The sequence below is a fragment of the Rhea pennata genome, chromosome 4 (assembly GCF_028389875.1).
Source record: "Rhea pennata isolate bPtePen1 chromosome 4, bPtePen1.pri, whole genome shotgun sequence".
NCBI classification, from domain to species: Eukaryota; Metazoa; Chordata; class Aves; order Rheiformes; family Rheidae; genus Rhea; species Rhea pennata.
Window position 1 is genome coordinate 6,631,527 of NC_084666.1, and position 12,472 is coordinate 6,643,998.

At 37.5% G+C, this 12,472-nt stretch overlaps 1 protein-coding gene across 3 annotated transcripts in view; it reads right to left on the reverse strand.

Annotated features, from left to right (window-relative positions):
* Positions 1–311: 311 nt before the first annotated feature.
* Positions 312–12,472, reverse strand: part of KDM3A (lysine demethylase 3A) — a 30,174-nt gene continuing 18,013 nt past the window's right edge. For 2 of the 3 annotated variants that reach the window (XM_062575141.1, XM_062575143.1), the window contains 14 exons: positions 10,926–11,078; positions 10,625–10,720; positions 10,169–10,296; positions 8,173–8,359; positions 7,567–7,736; positions 6,604–6,840; positions 5,990–6,161; positions 4,987–5,077; positions 4,373–4,503; positions 3,359–3,478; positions 3,130–3,269; positions 1,825–2,001; positions 1,608–1,742; positions 312–1,066 (listed from right to left, as the gene is read on the reverse strand). In XM_062575141.1, the coding sequence (XP_062431125.1) occupies positions 986–1,066; positions 1,608–1,742; positions 1,825–2,001; positions 3,130–3,269; positions 3,359–3,478; positions 4,373–4,503; positions 4,987–5,077; positions 5,990–6,161; positions 6,604–6,840; positions 7,567–7,736; positions 8,173–8,359; positions 10,169–10,296; positions 10,625–10,720; positions 10,926–11,078 (2,018 nt within the window). In that variant the 3' untranslated portion in view covers positions 312–985. The remainder of the gene's footprint in view (positions 1,067–1,607; positions 1,743–1,824; positions 2,002–3,129; positions 3,270–3,358; positions 3,479–4,372; positions 4,504–4,986; positions 5,078–5,989; positions 6,162–6,603; positions 6,841–7,566; positions 7,737–8,172; positions 8,360–10,168; positions 10,297–10,624; positions 10,721–10,925; positions 11,079–12,472) is intronic. The other variant, XM_062575142.1, reaches the window with a different exon arrangement.

The following is a 12,472-nucleotide window of genomic DNA, read 5'->3' on the forward strand; positions in this document are numbered from 1 at the left end:
TTTTTAGAGCAGAGTGCCTTTGAAAGACTGCAGTTGTGCATCTCATCTCATACAGACTAGTGCCAGTATTGGTTGAGAAGCAGTAATCCAGCTAAGCCACACTTTGGTTAACTGAAGAAAAAAAAAAAACACTTAGGCACAGAATTATCACTAAATTCAATACCTTATGCCTTCAGGTTTTTCTTAAAAGCAGAGACAGTAAGATAAACAATTTGCTTTTGCATTTGAAAGCACTGCATCAACTTAAAAGCACTGCATCAACTTAATCACAATTTGAACAGTCAACGGAAGAAGCTGGGCAAGGAACAGTATCTGAAATAGAAGAATTTTATGTAGACCATTCAGTGTTAAAAACCAGAGAATCAAACATCAGTTCAAATTAAAGATCAGTTTCAAACAGAAGACATTTTTTGATTAAAAGTTTTTTTTAAACATTTAGAAATTTAAATACATTTACCTAAAGATGGTTAATCCCCATCTCTATGTTACTATACAATAGCTTAAAGCTACTTTTAAATGCTAGTTCTATGTTAATGTGAAATCTCAGAACTGCATTCTCAGTTTATTTTTACGTAAATTGGTTATTAAATTGGGTGACTTCACACTTCCTCTCACCCCAAAATAAAATTTAAAAAATTGGAGCTTTACAACATCTTGAATAATATTTTTCAAATGAGTAATTTGGAATAGTTTCCGACAGTTCTATAGGAGGTATTTTGTACAGTTTGGAGAGTAACTCCATATAAAGTTCTATTGCAACTGAGCATTCACAGTATGCCACAGTCCATACATATTACTACATATACATATCAGGTTTGTAAACATTGGAAGAATACACAGAACATAGTACCACAATCCTCTGGTACTGCTGAAAGGAAGATGAGGTAACATTCATATAATCTCAAAGTCCACAGAGGTCCTGACTGAATAGTTAAAACAGCTGCCAACGCTTCTGTTTCATAGTGTGTGGTTAAGGCTTTCTACTTTATGGTCTGCTAAGGCTGGATTCGTTAGCTCTCAGTATCCCAACTGCATCTTTAACTGCGTGGTATATGACATTCTTCACCTAGTAGGAAAAGAAATAGCGTTTAGTTTTAAAACTAAACAACATGGTTAGGGTCATTTTGAGACAATAACATAGAAAAAACACATTGCACATTCTTCACACCTTCTACACATCCCATTGTGCTCTCCTTTCAGTTTAAAGGCACTCCCTTGAATGAACTTCACTTAAAAATCACTCACTGGGAAAACTAGGTTCAAATTCTAACAGGATAAAACTGTAAACTTTGTAAGGAGAATATAGTGGGTTCAGCTAGAGGAAAACACAAATGGAAGAAGGAAACATTTCAAAAGAAACTCAGGAGAAGTTTCAGAATGCCTCCTTTGAACTTCGCTACTAAAAATCTGCAAGAGTCAAAAGCCTAGAGAAATTCCTCCTTGAAGTACAATATATTAAAGCTGATTAGAACATGAAAGCAGTTTTTGTTCTTAGGTTGTACAGGCAGCTGAGCTTAAGTTTTTACTTTGTTTGTTTTTGGTTTTTTTTGTTTTTTTTTTTTGGGGGGGGGGGGAAGTGGTAGGATTCATCATAAATATTAAGTTACCTGCAGTTTATCTTCATGGTTTGTATGCGTATGTGACAGATACCTAAATTCCTGAGTGAGCCAGAAGCAATGTTTGACATGCTCTGGGGATACAAAGTCTTCTGCAACTTTAATACAACTGTACAAATTATGAACCTATAGAGAACAAACAAAAATTAGCCATATGTTCAAAAGTCTGCATAAGCGGCCAGTCTGTCTCAGTATCATTAGTTCTTGCCTGATGTGGAGCTCCCGCTGGAATGAAAACTACATCTCCTAGAAACTGTACAATTGCCCAGCCTTGAACTCCATACTCTTGATGGAGACGTTTTCTCAGAGATCGGTCCAAGTACCAACTTTGATCATGAATAGGATCGTGATCTACAGGATTTTCTTGACCTTGTTCTTCAGCAACCTGAGAAAACACAGGACAGGCATTATCCAGTAAAACTGGTATATATAATCAAGATGCACCTGGGGTATTACATGTGCACACATGCCAAATAAGCTGAACACATGATGCAATTTACAATAAAAGCTTTGGAGTTTTACTTTCTTCTTGATTGATTTGTAAGGGCTTCATCATTTTCCATTTCCACTGTGATTAACAGCCTAGACACTTGGCTTTGCAGAAGCACTGCAAAGAGGGGGGATGCAGAAGGGTTAAACAACTCATATGTTCAAAATAGGAACTACTGTCATGAGTGTCAATACTCCTGCAGCATTACAGCTACTAACTAAAAAAAAAACAAAACAAAAAAACCCACTGAGCATGGAACTCAGCAGGCATTTGTCCCGAGACCAGCACTAGCTAGTGTTTTCACTGACTAAAATAGAAGATGCTCACTGTATTTTTACAAGATATCAGGCTAGGAGGCACTAAAGGTGTTCAAGAAGAGAAACTTTGGGACAAGAGAAAAGAATATCTGGTGGAAAAAAGGCTACTAAGTATAAAAAAGTCATCTGCCTAAGTATGTGACTAAAAAATGACTGGTTAGGCAATGGTTCTGCAGAAAGCAGCTAGAATAGTGCAACCTAAACCCAACTCAGACCTGAGTTCTCTTAAAGAAAAGTCTGACCATCTCAGTACATACAGTAACATACTCAAGACAAGCAGCAGTATTTACACTACTCCGTTGTAGTAAGGCCTCAGCTGCAGTATCACTTTCCAACTTTGAGAAACAGATTTCAAGACAGAAAAAATAAACTGAAGCAAGCCCAGAAAGGAGTTAAAAATGATCAGAGTTCTAGACAGCATGATCTGTTTTGAAAGAAAGAGGATGTTTGACCCAGACTAGGAAGACTAAAGATGAACCAAGACTGTGCAAGTGAGTTATGTGCTATAGAAGTACACAAAAGCTTCAAGCTTCAACTCGCCACCCTCTTGAGATCATACAAGTTTCATAGTGCCACAGAATCTCTCTTGAACACAATTTAAATATTTGTTTCTAAACCAACTGGGAAAGAAAGAAAAAGAGTAACAGCATGCATATTTGCATATTTACACACACGTAAGATTATTTTTTCAGATGTAACAGCCTACCTTTTTAAGGAATTCCCGGATCTTCTCTGTATCTTTAGCAGCATAAATGTGCCACAGAGCTCCAGGTTTTTCTCGACTTTCAGTAAAACGCTTAATTGTCAATTCATCAGAATCGCCGTCTTGTATGGTTTTAAGCACTTCTGTTACAGAGTAACCACAAGCAGTTACACCAAGGGACCTTTCTCCCACCCACAGAAACAATGCATACCAAACACAATGAAGACTTTACCTTCTTCTTGATCAACCTGACCTTTGGGGATACCCACGTAAACCATAACATTAGCTGCATCAGACACATCTAAATGAAGGTTTGTTGTGCCATATTTTCTATCCTCTGGTGTTATTAAGCCTGAAAGGAAATGGAAGTGCAGCCAATACATTAGTGAGTCAACAAGAACGAACCACCTCATGCCACCCTCTAAGGAGCACTATCTGAAAAGCCTGGAGAGCTCTTACTTTCCTCAGCAAACAACTGCAGTATCATGATGCAGTATCAAATGATCTCTGCTTTATAGCCAGGGCTTTGCCCCACCACTTGGGAAAATACAAATAAAGGTTAAATTTACAGGCTGACACATCCATCTGTATCCACAGCTAGCCTGAATGTTATAAAAGAATCATGGTCAAGTCTTGCTAAAAGAAGGTTTCTTTAGCAATTTAGAAACATTCTCAAACACTCTTGTCCTTTCTAAAGGCACCTGTACTAACAACTACTGTGCTGTAATATTTACTAGTCGTGATCTCTTTACTAGCTGTGACCATGCTTAAGGTTTTAAGAACCTTTTGGGCTACTGCAGATCAATAAGCCATGGAAAGAGTTATTCTGAGATTAAAAACCTAAATGACACAGCCCAGAAAGAAATGTCAGAAGCAACAGAATAGCAAATGCACATGGGCAGCTATAGGCAGTAGAGATGTGTGTGTGTGTGTGTATATATATATATATATATATATATATATGTATGTATATGTATAGAAATACACACACACACACACACACAGAGCAAGTCCTCTGAAAGACTGGGTTTAAGTATTATTAATTTGAACCCATCTAGACAAAGAAATTCCGCTAATATCAACGAAAGCCTCTGGGCACCACCAGTTCCTACGAAGAAGCCAAAATTAAGTTTTGTGATCAACAGGCTTAATCAAATTGTCTACAATAGCAGCAATTCGTTTAAATTACAGATTTGAATTCTGAATGTAAAGACAGCATGACTTTTACAGTAAGAAAATTATTTACCGTATGCATTGTACATCTTGGGGCCCAAATCTGGTCGTACAAAATAGCTGGGAAGACGAGAGGCAAGGTTAAGCTTGCCACCTCTTCTAGTGTACTCTGGCAATGGAATATTCTTCATCAAATCATCAAACCTAAAGTAATACAGCAGGTTTATCGGACAATGGTACGCCATGAAAAAGGAACAAAATGGGTAAGGCATAGCACTGTGGTAGCTAAGGAAATTTAACTGAAATTTCATACTGAAACCTTGATGCTATTTCCTTGTGTCTTTATCTTAGTATCACTCAGTGCAAGTCAGAATACTTATAAGATTAGCAAAAAAATAAGCTTCAGCTGAACTTCAGATTTCAAAATGATTTAGGCTTTTAATCAATCACTGGTAATTCCAAGCATTCACTTTATTTGACAATGAACACGATGAGCTACATACCCATAAGCATTTGTCATAAAACTTATTTAACATTTCCAGCTATGTCAGGCATCTTTGACAAATAGTTCGATAGTTCGTATGTGAGTTACTACTGCTTCTTAAAGCTGAAGCAGGTGTTAACAGTTCCTGCATTCTACTATCATTTTTTATCAAACAAACGAACAGTTTCTTTGTAAATTAATACCTAGAAGGCATCATGTCTCTGAAGTCTTCTCCTGGAGGCCAGTCCTTAAGCTTCAGCACCATTGGCTCTCCTTCTTCTGTTCTCAGACGGCCTATTGTCAGAAGTTGACAGATATTTGTTTTTAATACTTTGTACAACTCAAAATACAAAGAATCAAGGCAAAGAAATTCTTATCTTAGTTTAAAATCGTGTTCCTTCTACAACTATTCATGTGGAACCAATACCACGCAGCTCCCCTGACACCAGGGTCAGGTATTAACACCACGACAAATTTATCATGACAGCAAGAAGTTTTTAGATTAGGTACGGGACCTTTATCTGCTCCCCTCCCGAAGTATTTCCTAAAATTTAGCTTAGGCAAGTACTTTGTGTTTGAGGCTACAGCAGTTAATGATAAAGCCAAATCTCTTCAAGGCTTAAGTAACAGAAATTAAAGATAGAAGTGAGCCTTGCAGCTCCCAACTTTTTGCCTCAAGTACCAGATTCCAAAAGATTTGGTCAACAGATGAGTAAAATCAACACAAAGACTACCACAGAACCCCATGTGCCTTAGTAAGTATTAATTCTCCCTCAAAAAAGTTTGTTCCCAGAAGCAGAAAAGGCACCTGCAAGCTGTAACAGCAAAATCCAACTCTTGAGGGTCAACCTCTACACGTGCTTTTCTATGCTTTATTCACCTGGACAAAAGCTGAAAGGTGAACTTGTTGGGCTAGGGAGATCCCAAAATGTAAGTGTTTCCCCCAAAAGACTAAGCACAGCCAAACATGCTTCTGAAGGAGAGTCCTCAAATAAAAAACAAAATTTCTATCCAGTGAATCATGCTGCAAGCCTGTACGGTGAAGATGCACTGCACACACACTGTACTTCAGGATGAAGAGAAAGCCTGGAACATCTTTGTATGCTGCTCTAGGCTGCTTCAGGATGACAAATTTACATTAGGAAGAGGTTACTGTTGCTGAATATCTTATCCACTGAAATGAAACAATAAATTTACACTACTTACTTGAAATATCTTCAAATCCATCCCAGAAATCTCCTACAGTAGCTCCAGTGATAATTTCATTGGTCCTGCAGTTAACCAGATCTACTTCCTGTTGGCCAAATTCTTTCCTAAAGGACTCTGGTCTCCAGAGTTCTGCATTTAATTTGTGATGCACTCCTGACACCATTACAGGCTATGAAGAAGAATACATATTGTAGAATTATTAAACACCAAAAATTCTTAATCCAGTCAGAACAGGAAATGCATAAAATGTATGGAACATCGAAACACAGGCACTTTGCAAATTCTGTATTTTGCAAAATAAATGCTCAGCCTGACATACCAAAATAATGCATCTGATCATCTTTTATTTCAAGCTGCAAAACACCTTTTTATTCAGAGTCAGAAGTTCAGCATTGTATTTAGAAACTGATCTGAAATACCAAAATACACATCCTTTTATCCACGGATCTTTTCATTGAACAGTGCTCAGGTATTACATTTTATGAAGTTTTATACCGTTACTCATCATTGCAGTAAGCTGGTATCTGCCCTTTGGTTAGAACACAATATATGAATTGAAAACGGGGGGAAAAAAAAAAAAAAAAAAAAAAAAAACAGAAAATCTTGAATACCTGTCCCTGCTTCCAGCATTCCCTGAAAACATTCCAATTACTTTCATTGTTGGGATCCTGAAGACACAGCAAGCGGTTATCACATAACCAGTAGTGAGGAGTATCAAAACCCATTATAGTAGGCTTTATAGTCAATCCTTGAGGTTTCTTAGGTAAATCTGTAATGGTTCTATTTTGCACCAGAGAAGCAAAAATGTCATCAAGAATTTTGGGTGTACTCTTGAGACCATTGTCGGTCTGATTTAAAAAGAAGAGAGAACAAAAAAAATTGTCACTTTTCTGTTGTCTTTTCCCTTGCACTACAGAGTTTAAAGAATCTATACATGTAATATTGCAAAACAACATTGTCCTCTTTTGGAATTTTAAATTGAGCTCACAATCACATAGAGAAACAAAAATCTGCAGAACATCTATTCTCTAGAAACTTACCATCATTAAATGCCAATGCAATTTCTCACACTTGGTCTACAGCATTTTGGCATAAGACTCTGCTCTGATTTACATTTCAGCAACAATGCAGAAAACTGAAATGCAGCATGTAACAGGACTCAAGACCAACATTTACCCCACCATTTTGAAATCATATCTGTAAGAGCAAACAAAGCCCAGGAACATCTGAAGTGAACTATTTTGCACACTGCATATCCAAAGACAGTTTCCCACCCACATAAAGAAGTTTTTAGTTCCACCTGTCAATTCCTTGACACTTCTTCTGGAGACTATCTAATGAACACATTGATCAATGCATCTGCCAGACACTACCCTGACTTAAATTTATCTGTGTTATCACTTGGTTGCCAGCCCCTCACCAAGTAAGTTTTGCTGATAGTACCATTAAGTTACCATTCAAGAAAACATTAAGTGGAACACTGTAGCACACATGTTTACCTGTGTGTATTGTATTACACACAAGTAATCTAACCTTGGTAACAAGTTAAACCAGTAAGCCAAAAGTTCATATACCTTTCCTCCAGAAGAGTTCAACAGATTCCGCAAGAAACCCGTGTTGTTGTTGCTGACAGGTGTTAATATTGCACTGTTGAATGTCTGCAAGGCTGTGGCAGGCTTAGCTAAAGTAGGGAGTGTCTGAAGAGGCTTATTTTCGTTCTTTGAAACGGGGGTGAGGAGTTTCTCTGCAATGAAGAAAACACCACCTCTGAAACTGAAGGAAGGATTAATCCCCTGAACCACAACAAGTATGTTTTTTTTTCTCTTTATATATAAAAGTATACATTTCTTTATACAGATGACATTTCTTTTGCTCAACTTTCTTAAAGACTTCAAAAAGTTTTCAAAGATCACACACTTTAAAATGATTATCTTTTCAAACTGGACTTTCAAAAATATTTACATCACTGTAATGTTAATCCAGTTTTCAGTACTGGTATGCTAACCCCGCCAAATTTTACTCCCAGTCATTGCCACAGAACAGTTTCACAATACAGGCACTGAACTCCAGATCCAGCAATATCTTGCACTGAGGATGGTATAATCTGCCTGCTAAGATGAATCTATATTTTTCTGACCAATAACCACAAAGGGTTTACTTTTCACTGGTTACGCACATACCTTTGTTTTCTTTATTCACATTTCCACTTGTTAGATTTGATAGCCAACTTAATGAAGGAGAAGTATTTACTGAAGCAACTTGTTTATTTCCAATCACTGATTTTACTGCAGGGTCATGTGTAGTGACTTGTGGGCTTACGACAAAATTGTTATGTTGAAAGCCAGTCCTCTCTCCAGCTACCAAGGTCTGAAAAAGCAAATTGAGAGCTTGATTAAACACACACTCTACTCAAGGAGGGGAAAAACAAACAGTATCAAACACATTTTCATTCTTTTACAAAAATGCAAGCAAGCCTGGCTCAGGGTTCATAAGTCATCTGATCTCCAGAAGAGGTCAGTATTGTTTATTGCTATTGGCCAGAGACTAGGATCCAGCAGGAACTGGGGGCTCCCAAGTACAAGCACAGGCAACAGAGTCAGTCCCTCAAGACAAGCAAACAGAGCAGAGTCTGCCAAATGCATTCTCTAGGACTGGTTTGGGAACCAATTACTATTTTAAGTCACTCTTCAGCAATTCTAGTGATAGTCAGAGTTCAGACCAGGGCTAAGCTAGAGGCCTTGTTCTGTAGATTTAAAACAAGCATCTAGAGCTCCTGTATTTTTTTCCCTTAAGAAGACAGCAAAAGTCTACTCATCTGCCAGCTCTAAAATACAGCTGCACAGGGGTTTAAGAGTCTCCTTGGCCAGCACTGCCCTTGCATCAGATATGTATATCTACATATCTTATGCAGTTGACTTATCTGTTTTTTCTGGAGCTCCTAGGTGGTAAGTTAGCCAGAATATTCTGCTTCAGCCCATCATGCAGAAATCTCAGGTCAAATTCCCACTTTCTGCTCAAAGACCTTTCAAACAACAAACAACTCTGCACTTGTGTCTACTTATTGTACTGCTTATGCCTGGTAAGGATTCCAGACACATGCCGCATGACAAAAACGCCTCAAACTTCAACAAGCTTATCCTCACACAATCTGTGCAGTGATATAAAATGAAGTAGTATTTAACTAATTATACAGATAGGAAAGAGAGGTAGAAGGAAGTTTCAATACTGCTATTTGTCCAGGGTCACACAAGAAATCTTGAAAAACAAAAAACTGAAGCTAAGTCAGTCACAGGCTAACACTTCAACCACAACCATCTTTCTTGCTCTTCATGCTTCACATTCCTTTGTCTCTGCTGTTATCAACACCACCAAAATCACACTCAGCCTGCTTTTTAGACTCAAGGTAACACATTTATTTTTAAAAGTTTATGAATAATATGTAGCAAAATTAAACTAAAGTTACGTAATTTAAGAGACACTGGTTTCTGGTAAGTCTCCACAGAACTAAGTCATTAATTTGTGCTGTATTTTAGTAAAGTAGAAAGTAATATATCCATTTAGAAACATAACAAATACGCACAGAACTTTATCATTGCCTAATTAAGACTAGTTACTCAAATAACCTGATCATCTTAAAAAAAAAAAAAAAAAAACAAAAAAAAAAAAAAAACAGTAAACTTCCCACCAGGGTCCTCAGAGAAATCATTGCAAGAACTGACTCAGGGCTCCAGTCAACTTTTTAGATGCTGCATGCATTAAGTCTCCAGGACCCAAGGGATATCCTAAACTCCTCAGTCATTCTGACTAGTATGTTCTTAACAATTTTTATTTAATTTTTTTTTTAACACACAAAAGTTCCTTCAATCTGATCTCATTTTTGCTTTAAAAACCCACCTCATCCAGCATTTTTCAAGGATTGGCTGCTCGCTGACATGTGTTTTAAAAGGACAGATTAAGATTTGCCCTAACACTTTCAAGAACAGCTGAACATAACAGATGACCCTGAACACAACTACTGAGCAACAACAACAAAAACCTACATGGTGGGGTTATCAGAAATGTCTGGGATTGGCATACCTACAGAATTAACTACCATCGGCTTCAGAGGCAGACTGAGGCAAACCATCTATGGATATATTTCAGCTACACATACATAGTGCGAGACAGTAGCAATACCTGTTTTGCATCCTCCTTTAGAGTTGGCTTTGATAGTGCCTTGAACTGCTTATTTGCACAAGGACAATTTGCCTTTATTCCCCATTTTGTTCTTACAGAGTGAACAATGTCACCAACATCATAGAGAGCTGAAGGAGAAGAGTCATTAATGAGCTCACATTTAATTAGAACATCCAGCATTCAACAACAGTGTGCATATTACACAGTTAAACAATAGTACAGAAACACAGTTCATCTTTAAACGTTGCTTTACTGTTTTTCATAAAGGTCAAAGATAATGAAATGGTATTGAGTACACAGACAGTTCCAGTCTTTGAACTGAAACCTTTTGACAATAAATATTAAGCTTTGGCTAACTTTATGGTTCAAAAAGCCCACTTTGTACAGTATCAACACCATACAAGACAGCAGAAAGCTTGCAATATTTTTTCCTCCCAATTAAATATTTAAAAATACCTTTTCCAGGAATTATTTGTGTAGGCATTAAATTCTCTGGTTCATGTACCTGCCCCTTCACACATTTAAACCAGGAGAAAGTATCTGATTCATCATCTGTAAAAAACAACCATTGGACTGTTGAATTAGTAAGCCTTTCATCTTCCTCTGGACAGCAGCCATATATTCTAATATAACTGGTTTTGTTTGTTATTTCAGTAGTAGACCCGTAATGTTGATAAGACAACTCTTAACCTTTAAGTTCAAAATACAGGTTTCCTTCCCCCACCTCTCTGTTTGAAATAGTAACATATATTCTCACCTTGATGCAAGCTTTTCTTCCTCATCCTGTAACAGTCCACGCACACACCAAAGCCACACTTAGAGCAGACCCAATGAAGGTTAAAGATTGTGGTGTCACAGACATCGCACATTTCTCGAACTCCACGAACTGCACGCTTCCAGGCTACTTGTCCTGTAGATCAGTCAAAATGTAAGTTTCAACAAAAAAAAAATCTGTACGTTAAATATAGTTACATCAGAATAAGTATTTTAATTACACCAGGATTTTCTTTTCTTTTTTTTTCTTTTTCAGATCCACATTCAGACTCGTTTCTGATGACCTGCACCTGACATTCAGCACAAGAAGCGGATCATAGATCAACCCACCTGGGAAACACCATATTCAACTTCTTGCCCACCAGGACCTCCAGGTCCTTCTCCGCAAAGCTGCAAACTCATTTCACACTTCAGTTTTCTAATTTTGTCTTTCTGTGCTCATCTTGGTCTTTTACTTCCTCTCCATAATCTGCCCCCGCTTCCTCTTTCTGTAGGCTTCCTTTTCACACTCTGTGGCTAAAAATCTTTGTGACTTAACCAAACTTCTTTCTACACTGATCAATCTTCCATCTCACTGGGATAGTTTTGCTTTTGATTCTTCTACTTATTTGTTAAGGAACTGCCAGCTCTCCAAAATCCATTTCTTCCTTGCATTTGTCCTCCTTGAGATTCTTCCTACCAGTCTTGCCTCAGGGACTACTACTTTGACATGATTCTCCCTTGTAAAGCATTCCAAATTCTTTCCTCCTAGTCACTCTTGCTCAAGCAGCCTCGTATCTCATTCAGTAGCCTGTTTCCTACAGTTTTCCCACTAGTAATACTTCATTTTAAACTCTTAAGATGGGTTACTTGTGATAGGCAGCAATTTTGCAGTATCTAGCAGGGTACTGAGGACCAACAGCTTTACCCACACTTTCAAAATGGTAACTTGAAGATAAAAGGGCTGACCCTGATGCACACCATGCAGTGCAAAAAGGTTGAAATGTAAATGATCTCCCAAGATGCAGTACCTGAAGAAGAAAGGACCAACTACTTTTTTTTTGCTCTATCAGACACATTAAGAGTGTAACTACAGATGCAGTTTTTTAAAGGTCAGCACTAAAATCTGATTAAGATTTTGCATTTAAGTATCATCTAAACAACATTGTTTCTGCCTGCCAGAGGTAGTACATTGTAACAAAACATTTTGACATTTTATAGAAAGGGCCAGTTTGTCAAAGCCACAATTTTTATGAAAAGGTATCATTTCAGTTTAACTCTGCCAAGGAAAGTTTACCAGAGTTTCAAACTGAGGGGTGAAGTGGGTATGTGCAACTCAGTTTCCTCTCATGTTAGTTGTGTACTTTGTTACTGAACTGTTCAAAGAAGAATGAGTATCTAGATTACAGAATATTTCTTTTCTTCCTCCATTCTCAAGAATTTAGTTCCCTCACTCTCACTAACCTGTGCTATGAACAATTAAACAGGAATTCATAACATTTTTCCACTGAAACCATCTCCAGAACTCACATCTTCTACAAAACTCTCCCC